The sequence below is a fragment of the Seriola aureovittata genome, chromosome 22 (genome assembly GCF_021018895.1).
Source record: "Seriola aureovittata isolate HTS-2021-v1 ecotype China chromosome 22, ASM2101889v1, whole genome shotgun sequence".
In the NCBI taxonomy this organism is placed as follows: Eukaryota; Metazoa; Chordata; class Actinopteri; order Carangiformes; family Carangidae; genus Seriola; species Seriola aureovittata.
Window position 1 is genome coordinate 10,758,985 of NC_079385.1, and position 26,589 is coordinate 10,785,573.

General features: G+C 42.1%; 1 protein-coding gene across 17 annotated transcripts in view; it reads left to right on the forward strand.

The window, feature by feature from the left end:
• Positions 1–26,589, forward strand: part of grm8a (glutamate receptor, metabotropic 8a) — a 340,337-nt gene that overhangs the window by 92,178 nt on the left and 221,570 nt on the right. For all 17 annotated transcript variants that reach the window (XR_008826432.1, XR_008826427.1, XR_008826437.1 and 14 more), the window contains one exon: positions 4,782–4,998. Coding sequence is in view for 5 of the 17 variants with exons in the window: in XM_056367297.1 (XP_056223272.1) it covers positions 4,782–4,998 (217 nt within the window). In the remaining 12 variants the exon portion in view is untranslated. The remainder of the gene's footprint in view (positions 1–4,781; positions 4,999–26,589) is intronic.

Genomic DNA, 26,589 nt, shown 5'->3' on the forward strand with positions numbered 1-26,589 from the left:
AACACATAATCAGCCTCTCAGATAAGCTCTAGATTAGTTTCATGTTTGTGAAGCTGTGGTTCAAAGGCCAGTTTAGGATAAAAATATATATCTGCCATCTACATGATGAGAGGAATGATGAAGTATATATATTTTTTTAGAGCTACAATCAATGATTTGTTTTTGTTATTGATTTATCTGTTGATTAATCGTTTTGTCTAAAAATGCCCAAGGTGCCATCAGTCCAAAACTCAAAGATATTTGTATTACTATCATTTAATTCACCTTAGAGAAGCTGAAGCTAGATAATTGGCTTTTATGCCTGAAAAGTTACAAAAATAGATCATCTCTTGTCAGAGAAGTTGCGGATCAATTATTGGACTGAAAATTGCAGTGTTAATCTTTTTAAGGGAATGGTTAGACACATTTGTTCTGGCTTAGATAGCTATGATTTCCCTTAGACCTTCCAAGTGGTAAGGTCACTTTTAGCTGTCCGTAGCTTTCTTTAGCTTGAAAGAAGAGCACAGGTTTCTGACTGTATAACACTCCTTACCATGGAGCAGTTTCACCAGATACATTTCCAGTACACTGTAGCATTATTTGATGTAGGCTTATCCATCTTTTAATGCATTCTCCTAGGTTCCTCTGTAAGAATGGGCACAACTCGTTGGAGTGAATTTTGATCCTCAGCTGCGAAGTCACATACACAAAAAGCCAGTGGGCCGGATCATTAGATCTGTTAAGGTCCAAATCTGGCTGTTAGTTATCTTTTCAGCTCCCCAGTGGGATTCAGCATTGATCTATAGTGAAGGATGAAACTGCTCCTCACTAGTGCCAAAGTCACTGAGGAATAGATGAAGTGGACCTGGCTGTGTATAGGTGGCAGGCAGAGTTCACTCAGGACATACTGGTGAGAAACATGAGTGGCGATTAAGAGTATTATTTAGTTTCAGTCAAAAATGAGATATCATCAACTTACTGGTGTGCATTGATTGTTGTCATGGAAGGAAAACACATTACTTTGCGCTCTTTCAATAATATTTGCTTTGAGGGAAACACAGTTCAATTAGGAATTAATCTCTGTTATTTTCATAGCCGACGGAGGACTATTCTGTTTTCATTGTGATCAATTCAAAAGAACCAAGACTTAATATCATTGCCGGATTGGCCAAATTGCCATTCAATGGCAGCCACACAACATGAAGTAGATTAATGTTTGTTCTGGTGGAGAGTTTAGGTTTCTAATGAGGTTTAGTGGAGAGGTGCAGGGACTAAGTGCCGCTTCAGAGGCCTTCTGACTCTGCTAAGAACAGTGCCTGCAAGAGGGCCAACATTGCAGGGCTGTAAGCCTTTAACTTTTCATGCATAGCAGTGTTTTGGTAATCCGGAGAGCCTCGGGAAGGCTCTGAGATTCAGCATGTCTTGATTGGTGAAAGACACTGAAATGCTGTGCTGTGAATGTATTTCAAAAATCCATGCTCAGCTTGTTTGAAAGCTTGTATGTAAATCCTAAAGGAGTTTTTAAATCAAAACCAACTGGTCTAGGTTATTTGTCTGGGAAGACGTTTCACCTCTCATCCAAGAGGCTTCATCAGTTCGTGTACGCATCTGACCAGGCTAGGACTGGTCCTGAGGTCCAGTTGGTTTCGATTTAAAAACTCCTTTAGGATACTATGACCTGGACAAATGAGAATATACACAGCCTTGTATGTAAATGTATGTCCAACGAAGGTTTCCAACAATTAATAGCAAAATGCCTCTCGACTGAACCCCTCCCACAACCAACCAAGGACTTCTCTCCAATAATTGCTGAAACATCGCACTCAAAACCATGGATGCCAGTGTGTTTTTGGTGCTTGGGGATCACACAGTCATCAGGATTTATCCTCTGGCAAACATGAACATCTGTGCAAAGTTTTCCTAGCAATCCATCCAATAGTTGTTGAGATATTTCAGTGGTTGACTCACTGATACCAGAGATGCAAAAGATGTGAGGGTGGTTGGCGCAACATGCTAACGGACTGACTATTGTGTATCAAGAAACTGAAACGGTACATAACCCCATTGATTAATGTGCGCGTGTGTGAGCGAGAAAGCGTTTCTAGCGCTAATTGAAACTGCACATTCAACGGCACACACATACGCTTTCCCTTTTTATCACACACACATATTCATTAGAGCAAATGGAATTAGGGGGATTGGAAGCATAATCTTCTTCCCCAGCGATGTGGGGGAACCAAGCTGTTAATTTCCCGCCTCTAACTACAACTCTAGCTCTTCTTGCTTTGGAAAAAAAGGCTGGAGTCACTCTCAACTCACAGCACATGAATGATTTACAGCTCTCAAATGTCACATACCATTAGACGTGTGCAGTATAAGGAGGTTTCATTGCCTATACATGCGTGTCTGGGGGATCCGTGGTTGTGCGGCTATAGAAGTGTCTGCAGAAATATACATTTTTTAGAAAGCACAGGTGTGGTTGTGGAAGACAGTATCAGGTCTGTGCTTGCAGCAGACAATATTGGATGTCACTGAAGCCGTATGTAGCTCTCTCTCCTGCACTCTTTTTGTTCCTCTCTGCTTTCCCTCGTCGTACTCGGTAATGATTCGGGAAATATGACAAGAGGATGACTGTGCAGTGCACACAAGTGTGTATTTGTGTCTGCGTATGTCTCCATTTCCCAGTTTCCCAGCTGTAGAGTGAAATAACAAAAGATCAAAGTTCCAGGTTTGCCCAGGTCACAGGGTTTCTTTCCCATTGCTGTTGTAAACAGACAAATATCTCATACTCCTGCAGCAGTGCACTCATTTCTCTTTGAAATGGATATTCACCTATTTAAATTCACATAGAGAGTAGAAGGACAAGTGAAACAGCGGCGTCACACACTGGCATGTGCCGCAGACTCGCACACCGACACAAATTAAAATGCACGTACGTAGGCACATGCACGCAGAGCCACAAACACATGCACACAAGTTGTTTTTTTCCTCAGCTGGCCCAACTTTGATTTTTTTTTTTCTTTCTTTTTATTTGCTTGTCCCCATCCTCTATGAATTATACATACACATCCTGCAGTTTATGAAAGTTTCCAGTTGTATTCCCCTGGCAGAGAAGACCAATAACAGTACTCAAGTGTCCCAAACATACACTCCCACAAAGTTCACAGTGAGAAATGACAAGGTACTAAACAACAGAAAAAAGAACAAAATAGTTTGATTCCAAAATTCAATATTAAGCTGCTAAAAAAAAAAAATGAGATGCTGTCCACTAACAGGTGCGCATTGATCGCTGTTGTGGAAGTAAAACATATTAGCTGCTTGCTCTTTCAATACTCTATGCTGGAGGAGGTGAACGAATACTGCTCAGGTTAAGAATTCATTTTTGTTATTGCTGTGGTCCAAGACAGACTAATTCATTTTTTCTGAAAACAAGCTCCTGAAGCAAGAAAACTAGGTATGGAGATTCATGGCTATTTCCCACCCACTTACTGCAGCCAGCGCCACAGCGCCACCAAAGAGGAACGATTTAAAAAATCCTGCAAAACTCGGGATATATCCCTGACCTTTTAAAATGGCAAAGACAAGTGTAGATGCAGGGTGGCAGGGACTTCAGAGGACGCTCAGAGGGAATAAAGACAGTGAGTGATGGGCTTTAGAAAGATTCCAGTCACACACACACACACACACACACTGCAAACACACAAACACTGTCTGTCTTAAATCTCTTCATGCAGTACCGACGGGTTTTGCTGCGCTCAGCAATTGCAGACATTTGTATTTGTGTGTGTGTGTGTGTGTGTGTGTGTGTGTGTGTGTGGGGGGGGGGGTTATGTGGAAGAGACAGACAGCTGACACACCTTATGTTTTAGTTTAGATTGGCAGTTAAGTCTTACTTCCAATGAATGCCAATGAGATGTCTGTCCAGCATCTCTTGCTTTGGCGTGTGTGTGTGTTGGTAAGTACAGGGTCTTCCCTTGCTGTCCCCCTCTGTCAGGGGAAAAATCAATCTGCCTGTCAGCCATCTAACACCTTCGGCCTGTTACGCTACCTATCACTACCGATACCTGTGCGTGTGTACGTGTCTGTGTGCATACATGTGTCTCCTCTCATTCTGTCAACCTCTTTGTCTTGCCGCCCTCCCGTCTGCCCTGCTTTTTGTCTGTCCGTCCTCCTGTCAGCCCCCCCCCCCGGCTGTCTCTTTTGTGTCTTGTCTTCCTGCGTCAAATCTTCTCCTCTCATTCAGCCATGACGTCAGTGTTGGAGAACGAATTACACTCGGCATCACCGGGGTTGCCTTTTTGTTTCCTCCCTAGGACTAGGTCGCCTCGCATTCAAATTCCTGATTACTCACCGCGTTAGTTACTCTCCTCCATAAGCTCTCACTTGAACCTCGAATCGCTCGTGTGCGCCTTTTAACATCTCTTAACCCCACAATGAGTCGACTGTTGAATTTCAGCCTTGGTGACGACAACTTCCCCTCACATCCCAGAGAATTATCATTAATCACAGTGATCCTGCTGGGAGTGAGGGGTATTTGTAGCCGTTTCCTACACATATATACATCACAATAAAAATATGCATGAAAGCGTGATGGAAGTGAGAGGATTAGCACAGCATGACTCTCTCTTATTTTTTCTTCAGGCAAGTGAAGAAATTGATTGTACTGAATATGGAATTTAGTGGTAAATATAAAAAACGCATAATCTTCCTTTCTTACACATTTCAATATATAGAATGTTAAACAAGCAGAACTAGCTGGCCTCACAATCAACAAGCTGTCCTCTTCCTGTTTCTTCCCCCAGATCCCCCAGGTCAGCTACGCCTCCACGGCCCCGGAGTTGAGCGACAACACCCGCTACGACTTCTTCTCCCGCGTGGTGCCGCCGGACTCCTACCAGGCCCAGGCCATGATGGACATCGTCACGGCGATGGAGTGGAACTACGTGTCCACGCTCGCCTCGGAGGGCAACTACGGAGAGAGCGGCGTGGAGGCCTTCATCCAGATCTCCAGAGAAACTGGTACGAGCTGTGCCCTTTTCTTTGTTTCTCCCACTGGGATACGGTGCGTGGAGGTCGCTCATCGCTGCAGAGAGAGCGGGCATCAAGTCTTTCAGACTGTCGTGCTATATGAATGTTGGGTGGTTTGCTCCTGAAGTTTAGACCAGTGGTTCTCAAAGTGTGGTCCAGGAACTATTGTGTGTACGAAGTTTGCCTTCTTATGCACTACTTTGCATTTTTTACCATTTTCTACCTCTTTGGAGAATATAGATATCTCCTAGAGATCTCCTATATAGATACAGGAGTATGACACATACATATTTGGTCATCTCCAAATCTTTATATCTCTAGCCAATGAGCCAAAATCACATCACAGTGGTGTCAGCAGCCTGAAGGACGTGCATTGGTGTTTCTGTATTATATGAAGTGTATGGGACTTTCTGGTGTGTATTTTAAGGAGATAAGGAACATAGTGAGGAGGGTTAGGAAGCTTTCTTCATGTTACTCACTTAAAAGTTGTTGAAACTTTGCAACTCTCCCTCTTTCTAATGTGTGTCACACTTTCACAAAACATTTGCCGTCATCGCTCCAGTGTGAGATGTAATTTCAATGGACTCACACAAGAGCAGAACTGAAAAACTTTAAGGAGAAAAGTTTACCGTTTCTGTCCTGCTGTTAGTCTGTGAAAGTTCTCATTCGTCCAGGTCATTGTTATCTCTTTCTCAAATTAAATCGAAGGCAACTGGACTTGTATTTGTCTGTGGAAGACGTTTCGCCTCTTATCCAAGCGGCTTCATCAGTTCTTATGTATTGGTCTCTCTAGTCCGCACTAGTCTGACCAAGAAAGTGGAGTAGGACCCAGGTATTTAACCTCTTGTGGGTGGGTCCACCAAAGTACCTGTGAAAGTACCTTCCACAGACAAATACAAGTCCAGTTGCCTTCGATTTAATTTGAGAAAGAGATGTCCTGCTGTTAGGATACGTGATTTCACATCCATGGTGTACATGAGGTGTGTTACATGTTCGCTGACTAATTTTAGATCTATAGCAGAGCGGAAACCTGTTGTTTGAATCTCAAGGGAAACTCCGCGGGAAATTGACTTTTTAAATTGCAGGATGTAGATTGCAGACTGGCAAGTGAGCTGAGACCCAAGAGTTATCACAGCAAGCAAGTGATGGACAAGTGCAGCTGCCGTCTCAGACTTCTTTATGGCTCTATATGTATGTATTCTTGGGAATTGAGATAACATATTCTAAATAAAGATCTAATTCACATCTAAACTGGAAAAAGAAACATTAGAAAGTGCTAGTGAGTATATAATCAGTGATGTCCAGTTGAACCACAATGATTCTCCACAACAGCTGTAATACACTGCGGCATAGACTCTACAAGTCTTTGAACTCTACTGGAGGGATGAAGCATTTTTACTCAATATATTCCTTCATTTGGTATTTGATGATGGTGGTAGTGCGGAGCGCTGTCTAATCCTGTTTTATACAGCACTGCTAAAGAGGCTCAGCTAACTCAGTGGAAAACAGCTGTGGAAAACTTTTAATGTGAAGCGGCAAGAAATGTTCAGTTTGCATCAACAGGAACTTAAAACCGTTGCGATACAGCTGGAAGTCACTGGTAAACAGTCAGGTAAGGCTGATATCTGAAAGAACAAACAGGCACTCAACTACAAGCTGCAACATTATAATATGACTCAACAGTAACATCATTTTCCCTCTCAGTCACCGCTCGTGCCCCGTATGAAAGCATCTGTCACCTGGCTATGAATAGACAGGCTGTCGGTAACAGACTGGAGTTGAAAGTAAATTACAAAGAGCAAATGTTCAACTATCACTCCTTCATTAGGAAATGGAGTGGCAGCAGGGATGAGAGTAAATTACACTACAGAAAATGAGAGTGACAGAGTCACACAGAGACACTGAGCGACAGATCACTTGTCTGTTTTGATGTCAGACTTAAAAGCACGGGGGTCCCCGTAGTCCTGGGAGCAGCAAGTTTTGGGTGAATGAGGCCTCAAATCAGTTTGTGAACTCCTCCAAGTGATGTCGACAGATGAAAATGCTGTCGGTTTCCCTGTTTATGTCTCAAATGTTTGTTGAAAAACACATCAAGTTGGATGTTGACAAATATTTACAGACTGACAGGGCTAAAGACATGTAAAGAATCCATCTGAGAGAGCATCAGTCGAGATCTCTCTATTTTTATCGCTCTTTCTTGATCCTTTACTCTCGTCTTCCCCCTCCGTTGCCTTTCTGCATTGTCTGTGCGCTGCTGCAGAGATGACAGCTCTGTGTATGTCTGCGCCGCCATCTATCCGTCCATCTCTGTCTCTGTGCGTGTTTGGAGCCGGCTCGCCCAGGGCTGTGTGCTGTGGCAGTCAGCACATAGATGTTTACTGTGGCTTCAGATCAGTGTGTGTACCTGGGTGTGCTCACGCGCGTGTGTGTGTGTGTGTGTGTGTGTGTGTGTGTGTGTGTGTGTGTGTGTGTGTGTGTGTGTGTGTGTGTGTGTGTGTGTGTGTGTGTGTGTGTGTGTGTGTGCGCGCGCCACTGTAAAGGGTAAAGCAGTCCTCAGCAATGTGTGTTTTTGGTGTTCTGGGAGTCAGCAGATAGTGCACTCTCCTACCCTCTGTGTGTGTGTGTGTGTGTGTGCGCGCGTGCGCGTGTAGGAGGGCTACATGCTGTGACAGCAGTCAGTCAGTTGTTTACTCTGCAGCTCTGCAGATGTGAATGGAACCAAGAAGATGAAGGGATGGGAGAGAAGGAAAAAGAAGAGGGCTGAGGAGGGTAGAGGAAAAAGTGCCCAAAGAGGGAGAGTTGAGTGTGTTGTCATATGTATGTGTGTGTGTGTTTGTGTACTACGGTTGTGAATCTGTAGAGAGGAAGAAAGAGATAGAGAGAGACAGAGAATAGCAGAAGAATGGGACAAGGAAGCTTGAACAGCGACAGAATAACGATAATGTTCTAATATAGATGCACAACACTCGCCGCTACTGCAAAGACAGACAGAGATATACAAATGCACTCACACACATACACCGACATGTTTATGTATATATATACTGACACAGGTGGACATCTTTAGACACACTTACACACACGCACTCAGAGCCACAGGGAATTTGTAGGTGATTATTTTGTGATTGCATTGTAATGATTGCAGCTTGCGAGGCACTCTGCATTCTGATACCAAGCATCCATATTAATCGCTGTGTAATCGTTCACTGATGATTCTCAACAATGTGTGTGTGTGTGTGTGTGTGCGCATATTAATCAAAAAAGAAAGTTTTACAACAGGTGCTCAAGTTTTGTTAGAATGAGTCGGGGTTTACAGACAGTGTGTGCAAAGGCCAGTGACAGAACCTGTTTAATTCTGCTTCTCCATGCTTGTCTTGTACATTTTCTTATTGAATACATCGAGAAAGTTAAATATTTACTTCTCTGGTACAGTCTTTGAAACTGAACGCGTCCTACTTCCGTTTGCTGCTGTGTTGCCCCACTCCCAGGAGGAATTATGTGGAAGATTGTGCACTAATTTTTCAGCCAAGTCCACGAGGCAGTCAGCAAAATCCTTTTGTTTCTGCAGGACTGCTTTAGGGGGAAAACCTAATATTTGAGGTGACAGCAATGAATGGATGCATTAAATGATCATTACACTACTTGCTGTTTCTGAACTGGATATCGGCGTTCAACATAAACTGCTAATCGCTGTAAAATTATGTCCAGTATAGACGTATCTGCCAACTGTTGCTCTGGATGAAGGTAGCCAATGTAAATGTGGATTTTAGTCAGTCTCAAAGCATTAGCTCGACACTGATTGTGACAATAGGCTTTGGCAGAAAAGTGTACATGAGTTTGGTCCAAAGTAAACCCATTTTGACTTGGCTGCCAGTACTTTCTGAATTAGCTGGCTTGCGATTATAACTCAACAAATATTAAATCCATTATTTCTTGCACTTTAAGCATGAAAATGTAAAATTGGATTGGATTCTCCTCTTTGTAGCATTAAACATATGGGGGGAGCATAGTTTTAGGGGGAGCATGAGGAAAAGAAAATGAATCAATACAGCGGAAGGTTGTGCATTTTGCTTTATATCCAGGTTATTGTTGAAAAGGTGAAAGTGGTTTTGGTGGTTTGCGTGTGCAGTCTCATAGATCCAATAACATGGCAGTTGACTCTTTGTCTGGTTTACAACAGAAAATTGTTGTTTTAATGGGATTTTCATGATGATATTTCAACATATACCAGGTCCCGCAAAGGTTTTGCAAAAGCAGCTGTGAACTGAAGTCCTTCACATACACTTCAGCTTTACTGCAGTTTAATAGTGAATCTTTCTACATACAATATGCCAATCAGTTTCACTTACGCTGCACCCTTCCCAGTTTTCACATCAAAAGCCTCATCATGTTGCATATAATCAACAGCAGAATGGTAAAACATTCATGTAGTCCGCTCAAGCGTGCCCACACCCTGAAATAAATTCACCACGACTTTGACGGCATATGCAGCCTCGTGTGTTGTCACCCCCAGCAATGGTTTTCCACTCATGCAGAACTAGTAACAGACACAGCTCAGTGAGCATGGGCCAAACGTGTTTACTCATCATTAGTAACTGTTCACAGACTGGGTGCATAATGCATATGCTTTTTTTTTTTTTTTTTTTTTTTTTTGCTTTTTTGTACACAATATGCCAACATGTAACCCAGCAATCAAAGGTTAATGAACAAATAATGCAAAGGTCAAGGTTGGGGGGGTGGATTTGGCAGGGAGCAGTTTTAAAGGGCATACAGGAGGTTACTGGTCCGTTTCAGGTGCTGAAATGAGCATCACATCATATTTTACATCAGAGAGACCAGTAGCAGTGAGAAATCTGTCTTTGTACAATTGATTCCATGAAAAGGATTTTTTTTTTTTTTTTTTTTTTTTCACAACGTTCCTTTTTTGTCTCACAGAGAAGCCAGAGACTAAAATCAGCAGTATACTCGTGTGTCTAGACCTGGAAGTGATTCCTTTTATTGCTCAGTTAGTGGAAGCTCAGGGAAACAGGTGCTCGAGAGGGCGGTCTCTGCGCGCACTGTGCCAGCCCCGCCTCGCCCACGCCGAGAGACTACATCCCCCTATATCGAGCTGGAGCTTGGATCGTATGGATTGCTGTACTATAAAACATGAGGTGGCAGCATACTCGCTGAAGACAGAAGACACCTTTTAAATCAAGTCACAGCCCTTTCTCCTTCCAGTACCCTTCCTCACCTCCCCGTGGAATCCATCCGAGATTAAAAGCACCACATCTACATTCAAACACACTGCAGATGGAGTGAGAGAGGATGTGTGTGTGTGTGTGTGTGTGTGTGTGTGTGTGTGTGTGTGTGTGTGTGTGTGTGTGTGTGTGTGTGTGTGTGTGTGTGTTGTGTGTGTGTGTGTGTGTTTGTGTGTGTAGTTGTACATGCGAATAAAAGGGAATTTGTGTCACTGAGTGAGGCTGTGGGCTGAATCTGTGTGTTGGTGCTCGTGAATTCACCGGCTCAGAGCAGTCACCTCCCCCTGACACTGGCCGCTCTACAGAAGCTCTGAAGGGCAGTAATGAAGAAGGGAAAAAAATGAGCAGGAGAAAGGGGCTGAGAGAAAATAATTAAACGGTTATCTCCAGATTCCTTTAATTAGTTCTCTGGCTCTAAACTAATCTTCCGCCTTTTTGCTTAGCTTAGCCTCTTTAGTTCGCTTCCAGTCAACTCTTGCCCTCCACAATGGAGGCGGTTCTTGCCATTATCCAAGTCTTGTTACTGTCGTATGTTGTTTTATTCAGGGAAGAGGAATCATACTTTAATTGAAAGACATTGTGATACATATAACACATATTATATGTTCTTTTTCTAAGCATGTATGCTGTATTTTTAGACCACACTCCTGTAGGAAAGTCCCTTAGCTTGCATTTTAGAAATTCTAGTGTATGTTAATATTCATGAGGATACTGGAATGAATTAGTAAATCTTCATTTCTTGCAGCATAATGATTTTAGGTAATGAATTTTATTAGACTACATTACAACAGGCATTATAAATATAATGATATACAATAAAGTGATACTTAAATAACTTATTGTGCTGAAACACAAAGATACTTATATATTCCACATGTTGTACGAATTCTCACATGTATCGCTCTGCGATTACATGGATTATATTGAAGTCTGCTGTGTAACACACACACACACAGCCCCACATACACGCTGATAAATGCTCAAGAAGAAGAAGCACACAAACGCACTCTCTCTAACTCACTCAACAGAAAATGTACGTCCCTCGGGTCGATTTAGCTCTCTCTTTCTTGTCCTTGATTACACACACAGGGAGCGCAAACATCAACCCATCCATTTGTAACTAATTACACCAGCCTTGGTTTTCATCTCAAGGTGAAGCTGTCTTTGTTGTCTTGACGAAAGGCCCTCAAACTCTCAAGTTGCTTGTGGACTTGTTTATGCTGTCAATTGGTGGTCGGCTTATCCTTGTGAAATTGAGTTGGGGGTATTTATAAAACCTTTATGTATGTATTTGTGTGTATCTTTAGATTAGATTTGCTTGGAATGAAATGTACAATATGTGCCTTAATAATTTTCTTGTTGCAAGCAGATTATGTCATTTTAATCTAAAATATAAATTATCTGGAGCAGCTCATTAACATCTTTTTAAATCTCCAGATTCTATTATAATCCATCTGACGTTAGCCTTATGTTGCCAATCTCTCACCTGGGTGGAATTGACAATATCTATTAGGAGTTAACAGCTCTCCGCGGATAGCATTAGTATTGCCAGAGGACATCTAGAGATGGTAATTATTACCTGAGCAGCTCTGTGAATTTCATCTCATCCAGCTGATACAGCCATTTTTAGTAATTTTCCCCAGCTGCCCCAATATAAAGTCCAACAGAAATTAGCTACTGATTCCCAGAAAACTCTGGGGTTGCCTGCGACGCTTTTTCAGACCACCTCAGTATTTTCAGGCATGTCTCAGTGATTACCAGAGCCTGGGAAATGAAGGAATAATTAGATTTGCCTCCTACAAAGCAGTTTTGCTGATGTGCAGTATGTTACATAGCAAATTCTAAGAGCCTGTAGCTAGAAACATAAATTTGTCTTGTTCGAGCAAGAGTCATATTGGTAAGTTTAAGATTCAGAATAAACTAGCAGGCAATGGACACACTGTATACATACTGTGTGTATATATATATATATATATATATATGATTTTGTATGGTATTGGCCACTTTGAAATGTACTTGAGTGCCTGTGCTCTTTGTTGCTCTCTGATATCAATTAGTTATACAGTGTCCACTTCAGCTCCACTGGTTTTCTTGACAGAGGTGAGACCTTCTCATATTCCCTTATGATGGAGCAAGAGAGGGCACCGGGCAGAGGCGTACAGATGGAGCAAGAGAAATGGTGTGTGAGTGTGTGCGCGCCCTCTGTTCTCTGTCCCTGTTTGGCCTCTGCGAGTCCACCAAGAGATTGGGCAGAGAAAAAAGTCAGCCAGTTGCTGCTAAGCCCCAAAAGTAATTTCAGCAATATTACTGCACCAGTTGGTACACATAGGTGTGTGTTTGTTTTTGTGTTTACGTGGTGTGTGTATGTATGTGTGTGTGTGTGTGTGTTTGCATGCGCATGTGTCTGTTTGTGCGGCTTATGTCGGCAAAGGTGTATGTGTGTTTTCACTCTGATTTTATGGATGCCTGTTCGTTTATGTGTGTATGCAAGTGACTTTATGTGTGTATATGCGAGAAGTTATGTGTGTCAGTGTGTATTTTGTGTCTGTTTGCTGTTTTGATGTGTGTGTTTTGTCTTTTTTCTGAGAGTAAGAATCTGCCTGCACGACTTAAAAGCACTTTCAAGCCTCTTCACCGTTCTGCTCCAGTAATTTAAGGTTTTTTCTTTTCTCTTTCTCTGCTCATGTTTTTTTTTTTTTTTTTTTTTTTTTTTTTTTTTACCTCTGTCTGCAGAAGGGCTCAGAGGTCACGCTTAAAATAAATGAGAACACTGCGGAAAATGACAATTGGTTTGACTCTAAAAAGGTGCTCCGAGTGTTCCGTCTTAGAGCTCCAGCCCCACAATAACTCTTCCTTTAAAAAAAAAAAAAAAAAAACGGTTGGTGTGGAGAGACAGACTAGGGGTTAAATAATTCAGCATTCATGAACAACAAACTGTATTCCATACACATGACGGCAGGCGGGCACAAAGAGAGCTGGTATACATACTGAAGGAGTAAACAGTCTTGTGCTGTGAAGTGCTTTTTTTTCCACTGCAGAAAGTAAGACTTCCACAGATATTTTAGCAAGAAGTCATTACAGACAGAAAAGAGGGAAGGTGTGGTAGTGTACACACAAACACATACACATACACTACAGCACAAACACACAGGGGGCAGGTTTTTATTCAAAGACTCTAATTATAGCTTATCATATCGGACTAAGTGAACTTTGCTTCCTCTCATTTACATGCAGTCCTCTTTCACTGCATCTGCTGAAAAAGAAAAAGGAAAAAAAAAAAACACACATTCACCATTATACAAACTGTCACTTGGATGATTTTCGGAAAGGGCTTAGCGTAGCTTAGTGGCTTTAAGCTCGGAGTGCCATTTGTAAGAAATTAGATTTACAGTCAGCGATCAAAGCTGAATTTAACTTTGATGTTGTCAGCCTCTCATGATCACAACCAAAACATTGTATGTTGATGCAAAAACTGTAGGGGGAAATTAGACTCATATTTACCCAGCAGATGGAGGAGGTAGATGAACGCAAGCCATGAAACCAAATGTAATAAAGAACATGGAAAACACTGCAAACAGGGAAAAGTGCGATACCGTCATGTTGACAGTTGGATTGCTTTCGAAACAAACCGGGAATACGGGGTGTGCCGCGACTGTTGCTGTTGTTCTTTTTTGTCGATCTCGAAATGTGAAATGAAATGAAACCCAATTAGAATTCAGCGTTGGATAATAGTGCCTCATGAGGGTCTAATCCTTAATCCAAATTCAAACAGAAGCATGTCACACGGAAACTGAATGCCCAGAAAGTGACTGAATTCGAAAGAAACAAAACTCTCCGACACAGGAAGCCAAAACCCGGAGAGCTAGAGAGATGCCTGCGAGGAAGTCTGGCAGGTAAAGCAACCACAACCTCTTATTGTTTGGGAAAGATACTTCACCTGAATCACAAAATGTACTAGTTTTTTGTCTTTTCTCTCCTTCTGTCAGGTCATTTATGCCTCATTTAATCCCATTAAGTAAATTACACTATGGGTGTTAGGTACAGTAGCTGTGGAAAAAAAAAGAGGATTTGAATGTTACAGTAACAACAGTGAGCAATGGTGTCAGCAAGTCTTAGAACACTATGCTGATTCGAAGCGCACAGGTGCTGTACAATGGGTTCAAAATATGGAGACAGAAAATAGAACAATAAAAAAAAAATGGCACATGATAAATTACATTTCCTAAACTTAGGTCCAATGGAACCACTAGACCTCGCTCCTCTTGCTTTGGTCTGATTATCTTAAGGTCATTGCATCCCTGGTCCGGCTCTCTGTCTTTATTCAGGCTTGTGTTTTCTTTTAAATGCCCCGCTCCCATATCAAATGTTGGTAGGATTGAAACAGGCCAGCTTTGGTCCGGGGCGCACCTTGTTTGACTCATGCAAACTCTAATTAACTACTACTAACTGTTGCGAACGTCCTGTGATAAATCAATCTTTCTGTGCACAAATCGGCCAGGCGGTAGTTGGGCGATTTGCAGTCGCTGCTGTGTACGAACGATGAAAGAGATTCAAACTGGTGACTGGAATAAATTTGTAGTTGGAGGACTTTGTGTGACTTTGAGGTGTTCTTTCTGCAGTGTAGTAGAACATTGCTGAGATACAGCTCTCGAGCTGGACCCTGATACACAGTGCCTCACACACATAACGCACAAACACACAGACAAATGAGTCCTGCTGTCTTCCACCTGGCAGGACTGGCAATTGAACGCGGGGCAGATGAACTTACTGTGGATGTCTTCGGTTACTCTCTACTTTGCTGCTAATAAATCAAACTTAGATAACTGCACGTGCATGTGGCATGGACATCCGCTCGCGTCGTCCCTCTTCTCTTGCCTCCCCAGTTACAAACACACACTCCCCCACACTCGCACCACACGCACCTGTCCTAATGGGCTGGTGAGCTGGCAGAGGCTGATCTTAGCTGGGAACGAATGGGGCAGATTCGCAACTCTTCCGGCACTGCAATTGCATCGTTGCTTCGACAACGATCCATGTCGGATCGCTTGAATGCCGAGATGCAGGAAGAGTAATCGGTGCTCTCCATCTGTCTCTTTGTCTGTTAATTTCTCTCAAGCCAGTCTGAGTCTCTCTGGTTCCTTCTTTTTTTTTTTTTTTTTTTGTTTCTCTGTCTTATCTTGTCTCCTTCTTCACTCTCTTTCTCTCTCATTGCTCCGTCATCCTCTCCTCCTTTTTCACTATCCTTTTCCTGAGGTGACGCAAGTAGCTTATTGGGCTACAAGTTGCCTTAATCACAGTAAAAATGTTCCAGACATGCCCCCGTACTTTTCTTCTTACCATATAATTCCCTCTTCCTCCTTGTGTGTCAATGTTCACCCTCTCTTCTCCTGCTTCCGTCTCCCCTGGCCTCTCTGTTCTCCTTCTCGACAAACCCAGCGTATGTCGTCTTTTTTGTGTTTGTTCCCAGACTTTAAAGGCACAAATTCTCACAGTGGCACTGATGCCAAATTTCAAACTGAATTTCGTGGATTTACGAAGACCATCAAAAAAAAAAAAAAAAAAAAAAAAAAAAGAGAGAAATACCCTCAGCTAAGTCACGAATTCCGATTTTGCTATTGATGTTTATTTTATTGTCTCTAAAACATTTCTTGCTTCTATAGAGAAGACAAAGAGAAGAAATGGAAGAGGTATATGATAAAACACTGAGCAAGAGCTGACGGTGTATGTTTCCCCTGTGGCCCTCCAGCCTTTGTTTGCATCTTTGAAAACTTCTTTTTGCTCCTCAAAGTTCAACTTCAGTTTCGTATTCAGTAGTCTTCAAGAATTCAGTGTGAGGATGTTGAAGCTTGGCCCAGATGGAATAATTTATGCAGCAAGATGTAAATTTATATTGACTGTGAGGCTATAAAAAAATAAAAAAATACAGAGCAATGTGAAAGTTAAAGTAGAATGAGAGACCTACAGTACACTGTTTGAACGCAGAATGACAGACACAGAAAGACAGATGAGTGAAGTGCGCTGACTCACATTCCCACACAATTTCCTCAAGGAAAGCTGCACTCTCTTCATCTGATGAAATTCCACTTGTCTGAACCTCGTTTCATAGACCAATCTCGCATCCGCTTTAATTCTTAACGCAATCACAGCCGTGAAAAGAAAAGTTGCACCCACCAAAGCCCTGCGCTTCTCTTACGTCGCCTGCCCTCATATTTACATCTAAATGACTGTTGATGGCGACAGAGGTGGCGCAGACGCGATTAGACAGCGGAGCTGGCAGTGGAACCTGACAAATGATGGGTAATGTCTTAGGGTTGGAGGCATCCGACACTTCCCAACTTTAACAAACGTAGCTGTGTCTCCATAGTTCGACTGACAGAGTAATTTATTCCTACTCCGCCAGCACGGAACCACGGATTTAAAAGTTTCACCACTTACCCAAGCCTTCCCCCATTTTTCACTCCAGAATGAAACTGTTATTATTCAAAAGAGAAATGGGAATTTATGCAGGCTTAGACATGGCCTTACATCTTCACTTACTTTTTTTTTTCCCTCCCCTTTCCCTCTGTTTGTATTCTCCTTTTTTTCCCCCCTGTTTGCTGTTTTTGTGTTTTTCATTATATGTGCATCTTTCCTGATTCTGTAATGTGTGTGTGTTTAATTTGTCTTGGGTGCAGCCCGTTTCTGCATCTCTTTTTTTCTGTTTGTCTCTCTTCGCTGACGGTTCAGACGCTATGAACGTGGCATAAATCAGTTTGTATTGATCTTGTATTTCAAGTGATGGTGACTGACATTGGGTTCATGCACTTTTTATTTTGGCTCCATGCATGGATTACGAGATTTTTAAGATAAAAAAAAAAAAAAAAATTACATACATTACTTAAAAAAGTTTGACAGTTTTGCACTGGTCGGGTACTTCAAAGAGATGTGCGCTTCAGAAATTGCTTGCACAAGTTGCCCGACTGACTAGATGCCAGAATCTCTCTTCCTCTTATCATGCCTCTTTTACATACCCACATCTAAAATTATCTGCTGCTCTCTCTTTGATGGGGAGATCATGTGCTTTATGTGATTTTCAGCGTCATCTCCACATCTTTTTTTGGAGCGTCTTCCCACTTTCAATGTGTGCCGAGACTTTCCGCTTGCCTGTTCAGAAACGGTGTTGAGCTTTAGCAGCTGTTGGTGGCACCTACAGTGGTAAGTGTGTGTGTGTGTGTGTGTGTGTGTGTGTGTGTGTGTGTGTGAACCTTTTGGAATGACCTGGTTTTTCTTCATTGATTGGTCATAAAATGTGATCCGATCTTCATCTAAGTCACAAGTGTAGACAAGACACAATGTGCTAATGCTAATGTCACACAAGCAATTATAATTTCTTTATTGAACATCCACATTAAACATTCTCAGTGCTGGTGGAAAAGTGAACCCCTTGCATTTAATAGATGGTCGAACCTCAATAAGCTCAACAAACACTTCCAGTAGCTGCTGATCAGACCTGCGCAATGTTTTAGGAGGAATTTTGGACTGATTTCTTCCTTTTTATAGAACTGTTTCAGCTCAGACGTGTTCGTGTGATGTCTCGTGTGATTGTTTCTCTTCAGGTCAGTTCACAGCATCTTGAAGTCTCTGGTGAATAGTTGGATTTTCACTGTCTGAAGTCATGCTGTAGTAGATTTTCTTTGACGTTTAGGGTCATTGTCCCGCTGCATCACCCAGCTTCTCCTGAGCTTCAGCAGTTGGACAAGCCACCCTGACATCATCCTGTAAGAGACACTGATAAACCTAATAATTCATTTCCCCCTCGTTAATGCCGAGCTGTCCGGGGCCCGGAGGCAGCGAATCCCCATATTGGGATGATATTTTCTTTTTGGTATGTAGTTCCATTTCTGCGTGTTCTTCCCAGACAACCTCAGTTTCATCAGCCCACAAAACATTTTTCCCAGTAGTTCTGTGGAGTGTCAAGGTGCTCTTTGGCAAACTTCAGGCGTGTATTTGATGTTTTCTCTTTTGAAGAGAAGAAGAAGAAGAAGCTCCAATGTTTCTTCTAAGCCTTTAGCTGTTACTCCGAGGTCGCCTTTTTACGTCATTAATCATTCTGTGTTGTGCCTTTGGAGTCATCTTAGCTCATCATCTATTTCTAGGGAGAGTAGCCACAGAGCTTAATCATCTCCATGTGTAGACAGTTCGTCTGACTGTGGACTGATGAATATTTACACTCTTTAGGATGACTCTGTAACCTTTTCAGCTTTATGCAAATCAACAGTTCTTGATCATCAGTCCTCCGAGAGTCTTAGTGAGGCATGGTTCACATCAGCAGATACTTCTTGTGAACAGGAAATTCAAAATGTTTGTCTTTTATATTTTTATATATATATATATATGTGAGTGTGAATGGTTGTCTGTCTCTATGTGTTTGCCCTGCGATGGACTGGCGACCTGTCCAGGGCGTACCCCGCCTCTCGCCCGAAAAGATGCTGGGATAGGCTCCAGCCCCCCTGCGACCCTACTGAGGATAAGCGGTAGAAAATGGATGGATGGATATATATATATATATATATATATATGTGTGTCAAAGTAGCTCTAACCCACGCCTCGATCTGGTTTCACTGTTGGGTCTCCAGTGACTCAAGTTATCTTTTGTTCTTGTCATCAGCTCAGGGGTTCACAAACTTTTTCCAGCCTCTACTGTGAGTGTTTGAATGTATTCAGGATGTATCCAGAAGAACAATGCAATGATTTGTGTGTTATTAGTTGAAATAGATTATGTTTAAATAAATGTATACAGAAATGCCGCTAATTTCAAATGATTCACTTCATTTTTTTTTTTTTTTTTTTGGTCACTTTAAAAACACGTCCATAGACTCGTTTCCTGCGTTAACACACACAGACAACAAAGGGCAGAGACATCCATGAGAAGTATCGCACTGTGTGGCTGAAAATGTAACACCGTTCACACTGGATCCAAGTGCGAGCATGTCGGGGACAAATTCGCTGCTGCAAACTTAGATTACTGTCACTGCTCTCATGTGAGAGAAAGATGATGGCGAGAGGGAGAGGAACGAGCGAGAGAGCAGCCTCGACAAAGACGGAGAGGGAGGCGCGAGTGAAGGGAAGGAATGTGAAAGAAGAAGAGATGAATGAAGTAAGGGAGGATGAAGATGAATGGAGACAGGAGAAAAGGGGGGAACATAAAAAAGAGTAGGAAGTCTTCAAACCTAAATGACAAAACAGAATATCGCCGCCTTTCAAAATGACACATGAGTGTTTTGTGATCAGTGGCGAGGCGAGTCCCAAACAGCTCACTGCCAGCCAGGCTTCAATTACTTTCCTTTAGTTATTATCATTTGCTTTCACACACATTTTATACTAGAGTGTGACTGTAGCTTAGACAGTAATTAAGAGCTAATTTCCTGTCATTTTCATAGCAAAATGTAATAATAGTAATAATTATTATAATAATGATTAGTTTATTTACAGCGCATTTTTAAGCAAAAGGCATAAAGGGCTTTCCGCAGTTCGGAAGCTACAAGATAATGACGTGACATAAGCAGCATTTACGTGAGCTGCCTGAAATGAAAGCAGAAAAACATATGCAGCATTGTAAAAGATATGAAAGGTACAAATTCACAACGACACTAATACAAACGGTACACGAATCCTGAAATTAGCCAAATGAAAGCCAACCCCAAAATAAAAGTTGGAGAAAGTATTAAGAAAAGCCATTCTGTAGAAGCGGGCTCAGGAGAAAGTACAGTAGTTTGATCAGCCCGAGTTTTTAAACCAGGAACAGTCAGAAGAACCGAACTGGCCGACCTGAGGCGCCTCTATAGATAATAATTTGAAAATGAATTCTAAGGGAAACTGGAAGCCAGTGCTATAAAGAGATTGGGGTGAGCCGTCCAACGTGACCTCCTCTCTGAGAGGTTTTTTGGAGCAGTAACAGAGTCCCACCACTTCCACCTTTTGCTTCGCAGAGACATTGATTATAATTCACACGGCAACAAGATGTCAGATATTTAAAGATGGCTCATTTGAAGTATTCGAAAAGAATGACCAACGCCGTCTCTGTTCGGGGGAGAACGGACTCAGGAAAGAGGCGAACACTGAAAGAGGACATGAGGAGATGAAAGAAGAGAGATCAGAGGGAAAAAAAAGATGAGAGGGAGAGGTGGCAATGAAGAGATGGAGAGTGCTAGAGTTTTTTTTTATTTTTTTTTAGCTTTTTCACTTACAAAAGTGCACAGCTTTTTTCCACACACGTGCATCCTCTGCATAAACATACACTCAGACGCACGCTGTCCACCTATTTCTTTACCATATTCAGCATTACCACTTAAAGCTCATGGGTCATGAAAAGGTCACATCCGCTTCAAATGGTCACATTGTGCTGAACCCCTCTCACAGCTTTACATATATAGCACTTTAACTATTTCAATACGGTTAAAAATTCAAACGGTGGTGAAGTAGAGGTGAACATAAATATTGCAGACCTATACGGGAACCATCGCGCTTCTTTCTTGATCATATTAAACCTTCAGCCCTCTCGAACTCATGCCAGATGTACATGGAAAAGAATATTTCTGTCGAGGACATTTGATTACTGGCCCTTGTTAGGAGGAAGCGAGGGAAGACAAGCGTCGAGAAATGTGGAACAAGTTCTAAAACGGCCCGAATACAAAATAACAAATGTGTTTTAAAGGACGGAGCAATGCGACAGACACATTTCCAGTCATTAACATTCTAAATGGGTCCAGGTTGCAGCATTTCTTAACAGCTGACAGGAAGTAAAACTTGGACCTAAATACTTTCCTGGCAACACAATCCCAATTAAAATGGTGCATTCAGTTACTCTTGTTGTGTTTACAAGCTGGTGGGATGTTCCAAACATCTGGGACTTCCACGTTGGATGCCAAACCTGGGAGACAAATGGTAAACAAACACTGGCATCCGGTAGCTTCAAGTAATTTAAAACAATAGACTACTCAAAATCTTTTGATACACGCACTTTCTGTGGGCTTGAAAAGTGGCTATAAAATGTTTTCAACTTGCTCTGTCATTGGAAATACTGCATCATCCCCCCAAAAAAAAGTGCAGTGTGTACAACCCCCCCAATTTCCCCCCATTTAAACCATTCTCACAACTCTTCTGATGTGTTTCAACTGTTTACAGCCATTGTAATGCCCAGATATTACATCAAGCTGCCATCCAGGATTCTTACAAAAGACAATGACATATGTAGCTGCCAGTAACAGCTCAGCTTTCATTTGCACAATGCAAAGGGTCTTTTTGTTTGTAGGCCAACATTAAATGTAGTGACAGCAACTCGGCCTCTGAAAACTCTCCCCTCGCTGACTTAGCTTAGCTCGGCGAGGCTAAAGCAGATGCAGCAGATGGAGTGGAGAGTGACAGAGTGGCAGGGAAAAACACACACACCTTGACACTTATAAACACAATGAACCGTACTACATCACTTTATCATTCGGGGTGCAGTGTACTAGGCAATGTCATATATTTTCTTGCATATTTTTTGTGCTCTAGAAAACAGAATTAAACGGGATTAGTGGATTTCCTTTGGAAAATGTTAATCTTTGTTGAACACTACAGCATGATACCGGGATCAACTGCTTGTGGAAGAAAGTGGCTGTGCTGACTCAAAAAAAAAGTGTGTTTAGTTTCCTCATTACAGTTTTCTTACATTTGAAAGGGATGAAGGTAAATTTAACTTCTCAACATTAAATACACGTCATGTGAAAGTCTGAAGGTGTTGATATTCTGCTCCGTCGAAACGCCCTTTTTCGTCAACATTGTGTGGATGTGTGTCAGTCAGTACCGGCAGCAAACCGCCGTCGTGTTGCCATGGTGATTTTGATAACAAGAATTTAGACCTATTCCTGGAGCGGAAAGTTTAAATTTCAACAGCCAGTGGAAGCAGCTTCTGGCTTATTTCACCATTTGTTTGTTGGCAGAGGAGGCAAAAAACCCAAAAAAACAGCAGAAGCACCAGCGCGTGTGGATGCATCTATTGGCTCTACCTTTCAGCATCTGTGTTGTCTTTTGCTGTCACAGAGGAAAAAGTGGAGAATGTGTTACTTTTGTAGCCGGCTTGTATTTGCAGGTGAACATTATTTGTTTCTTCACTATACTGTGTATCAGCCTAATGTGAATGAAAAATGGAGGTAGGACGGAGAAAACAAAGGTGTTGAATATTGTATATGTTGACAGAGGATATGCGCAAAACAGTTTTTCTACCATCCAAACTTTCTCTTTCTTCTATTTGTTTTTTTTATTGAACTTATGTATGTGTGACTCTCTCTCTCCCTCTTTCTCTCTCTCCCTAACGCTCTCTCTTCTCTCATTTTCTCTCTCACACACATAAAAATGTTCTACCCTTTGATGTGAGATTTTGAGGTTAATATTTTAATTTATGCAGCAGTTTAATTGGAAATACATGATTCGTGTTCTTTCTACTTTTTCTATGTAATTTCATGCACAAGTACAAGAGGTGGCATTGATGCTGTAACTGCAGGGCCGTCTGACTTAAACGGTGGATAAATGTCTTTTCTGGCAAACATCAGGATTTATTGAACAGATGGGCAACCAAAGTCCCTAAACACAGAGAGACAACCAGTAAACTATCTAGTTAAAATGAAAGAGGTGAGCATTACTCATGCATTGATTTAAAAAAAAAAAAAGAAAAAAAATCCATTCCTCACCAATTATTTATTTAGTCGTTTGGTTGAATTCATTACTTGAATGTGCTTTTTTGGATTTGACTGCTGTGTTGCTATGGTAGCAGAGACAGAGAGGCGGGGGAATTCAGGCAGGGAAGTGGAGATAGGGCGGAGTTCCTGCTTGTAAAGGAGAAAGTTTACACACACACACACACACACACACACACACACACACACACACACACACACACACACACACAATCACTCCGGCAGTGTGGTCTATGCGTATGAGTGCACATGGACAGTGTTAGTTCAATGTTAGACCCCCAGAGAAAAGACACTTTGGCCAAAGTTTTGTTTGGTGGCAGGGTTGGATTTCAGGCTAACATTAAAATTAGAATTAAAAGCTCTTTTATATGGGCTTTGGTTCTTCACAAGTGTAGAAAACTAGCATGAGAAACTGAGAAATGGTGTGAACCTGTTCCTCCAGGAGCCTCCAACCCTATTCTAAATTCATGAAGTAGAAAATACAAGGAAATGTGCCGCTCAACAAGCAGTGTTTTGCTGCGTGTGTTACCTCCACCTATGTGTCTGTGTGTGTTTGTTTGTGGTGGTTGATGCCGGACTCACATGGCACATGCCTGCGGCTGTTCCCACAGCACAGCGGAATACGGGAAGCTTCAATGAAAGTGAAAAATATATAGCTTTGTCTCTCCGCACTCCTACTTTTTGTTTGCCTCACCCTCGCTTCTTTTTCTGCGATTGGTTCTTTCTCTCTCCGGCAGGAAGTCTCTTGATCTCTACTTCCTTCCCTGCGCGCACACACACACACACACACACTCCAACACATGCATCTTAATCTAATGATGTGTTGGTTGCCTATTAGGAGGGCTGATGAGATCTCATCTCAGCGGGTGACATTATTAACTCTGTTCTGCTGAGTACCTCAGGTATCTCGAGCTGAGGCTGTGTGGATGTTCTGCTGATACTCGTGCACATGTTGTATGTGTAGAAGTAGAAGCTGCTCTGCAGGTGCTGCTGATTACCCTTCACAATTGAAGATTCTGTGTTTTTAATGTCAAACCAAGTGAGTGTTTTCTCTTGTTGTTTTCACTTCAGATCACACCTGCAGTTATGGGAGCTGCTCTGGAGTTTGTGTTCAGTTTTGAACTCGTAATTGTATTATGAACCACAGGATAAGGACGCCTTGCTTGTTTTAAAACCCTTGAATCAAACTTGTTTTCTGACCCCGAAAGATGAAAAAGATGAAAATGACAAAAATGAGACAGATACAAGGCAACACTGTGGTCATGCATATTCGTGTACATGAAAGGTTTGAGTGTGTGTGTGCGCGCGCGCGTGCGTGCGTGCATGCGTGTGTGTGGCACACATGAAAGGGCGTCTGAATGTGCATATATCTGTGTCTCCCTCTGCATATCCTGATGTCCTGATTAGCAGTGTTTATATTTAGATCATAGTAATCCGCACAAAGTCTGCATTACCCAAGGCGCTCACACACACACACACACACACACACACACACACACACACACACACACACACACACACAGTCACGCAAAGTCATTCCACTGTCCTATTCATCAACTTCAGGACAGAGTGAAGGAGAGATAGAGTAAGAATGACAAACCAGTTGAAACATTACTGAGCTACTTAATGTCTACGATTCTACAGTGAGCACAGAACTAATTTGAGGAGTAATCGAGACAAGCTCACAAGTACAGATTCTTAAGCCTGAAACAAGTTTCTCATGTCCAGTCCTGTGCCATTTTTTGCTTGCTCAATTTGAAATCCACTCTTTTTGCTAATTTGCTATTTCCCACCAGATGTTTTTGTAGATTCTTGAGATCATAAAAGCATACTTACAGATACTTCCTGGCTAACAGGCGGATATCGAGTTTAATTGGGGCATATCTTTTTCATGAAGTTCTATAATTGAAAAAATCAGATTGACCACAGAAGCAGATGAGGGTAATGTAGCCTCTAGGAAATAAAATGGCACTAGACTCTACGTGAAGTTTTAAGGAGTTTTCTAGGAGTTTTTTTTTTTTAATTGAGGGAATCAAAAACCTGGCAACCTGAGAACAGAAAATTGAAACTAATAAAACAACTCCTGTTCTTCTGCTTTGTCCTCTTTCTCTTCCCGTTTGTCTTCCCCGTTCACTTCTTCCATTTCTTTCTTTACACACTCTCAAATGTTAACTTGTCAGGTTTGTGTTGTGCTTGTCGAGGAGTCTGGTCGTTAACAAACTACAATACGCTGCGACGCCATGAGAACCTGTAAGCTCCCTCTACTGATGGCTTCATCACCTGATATGTATGTGTGTTTCTTTGCTAGTGTGTCATTCCTCCCTTTGTGCTAGGTTTTCTCTGGAGCTAAATGTCAGTGCGTGCGTGTTCTGACGTGCACACGCCTGCATTTGTGCACATACTGCATTTGTGTAATAAATCCCCGCAGTGTGATGGCCTTAAGCCCTATGTTCCCTCAGAATCACTCTGAAGAGACAAATCCCAAGGCTTAGGCAAATGACACACACTTACACCTACACACACACACACACACACACACACACACACACACACACACACCTACCCCCACACAGACACACACACAGAGGCTTTCATACTCCCATATCTTCTAAGTCAATTTCTTCTTTGCTGCATCTTACACACACCTGGGTTTCTCCTCACCCCTCTCTTCCTCTCCTCTCTCCTCCTCTCCTCTCCTCTTTTGATTTTTTCACTCTGTCTGTTTCACTGGTTTGCAGTCATAGGTTCACTGAGGCGTAAAGGTAAAATGGCCTCCTCATGGAATGGAAGGGCTGATGATTTCGGAAACACCACACTGAGTGCTAACACACACACACACACACACACACACACACACAAATCACATGTAGACCCTGCCAAAGCTTTTCTGGCTTATTGTATTATACTTCCTCCCCTATGGTGGGAATGACCATATGTCTTCATGTGGCTATACTCGTGAGTGTGTGCGTCAGTGTTAGTTTGCATGCGCGCCGTGTGCGTATGTGTGTTCCACGCCACCCCGCAATGTGTTATTTCCCAGTGCGTGCATGTGTCTGTTCAAGCAGGGAGAGAGGCTGCTAGCAGGTTGCGGCGGAAGGCTTGTAAACTGTGGACGCTGGAGTGGAACGTATTTTTTACCCAGGAGCTCCAACTGGCTTTTTCAAAATAAAACATCCACTATTCGAAAAAATGTAAACGCCATCCCTTCAAAATGATACCTGGTATGAATATAATTCCAACTGTCAATTTATACTGCAGCGGCAAGAGAGAAGAGTTATTAATGTGGAAATTCTTTTAGATAATTTAGGTTTACAAAATAACAGCATTTTATAGGAAGTCATCAGAAAAATATTGAGCAATTAACATTACTGTAGGTAATTATTGTTTTTCACAATGGATGTTTCAAAATGAGCCCCTTCAACAACTATCCTTCAACTAATTAAACTGCCTGCTTTTGAATGAGCTTAATTGGTAGTGCAGCTGTCTGTCCAACTGCCAGGCACTGACAACTAGATAATCACTGACTGGAAGCAATAGGGATGTAAAGCAGAGGATCATTATCCCACTCTACTATATTACTGTTCAGCAGACTTGCACAGAAGGCCATCAGTGTTCAATTCTCTCTCTCT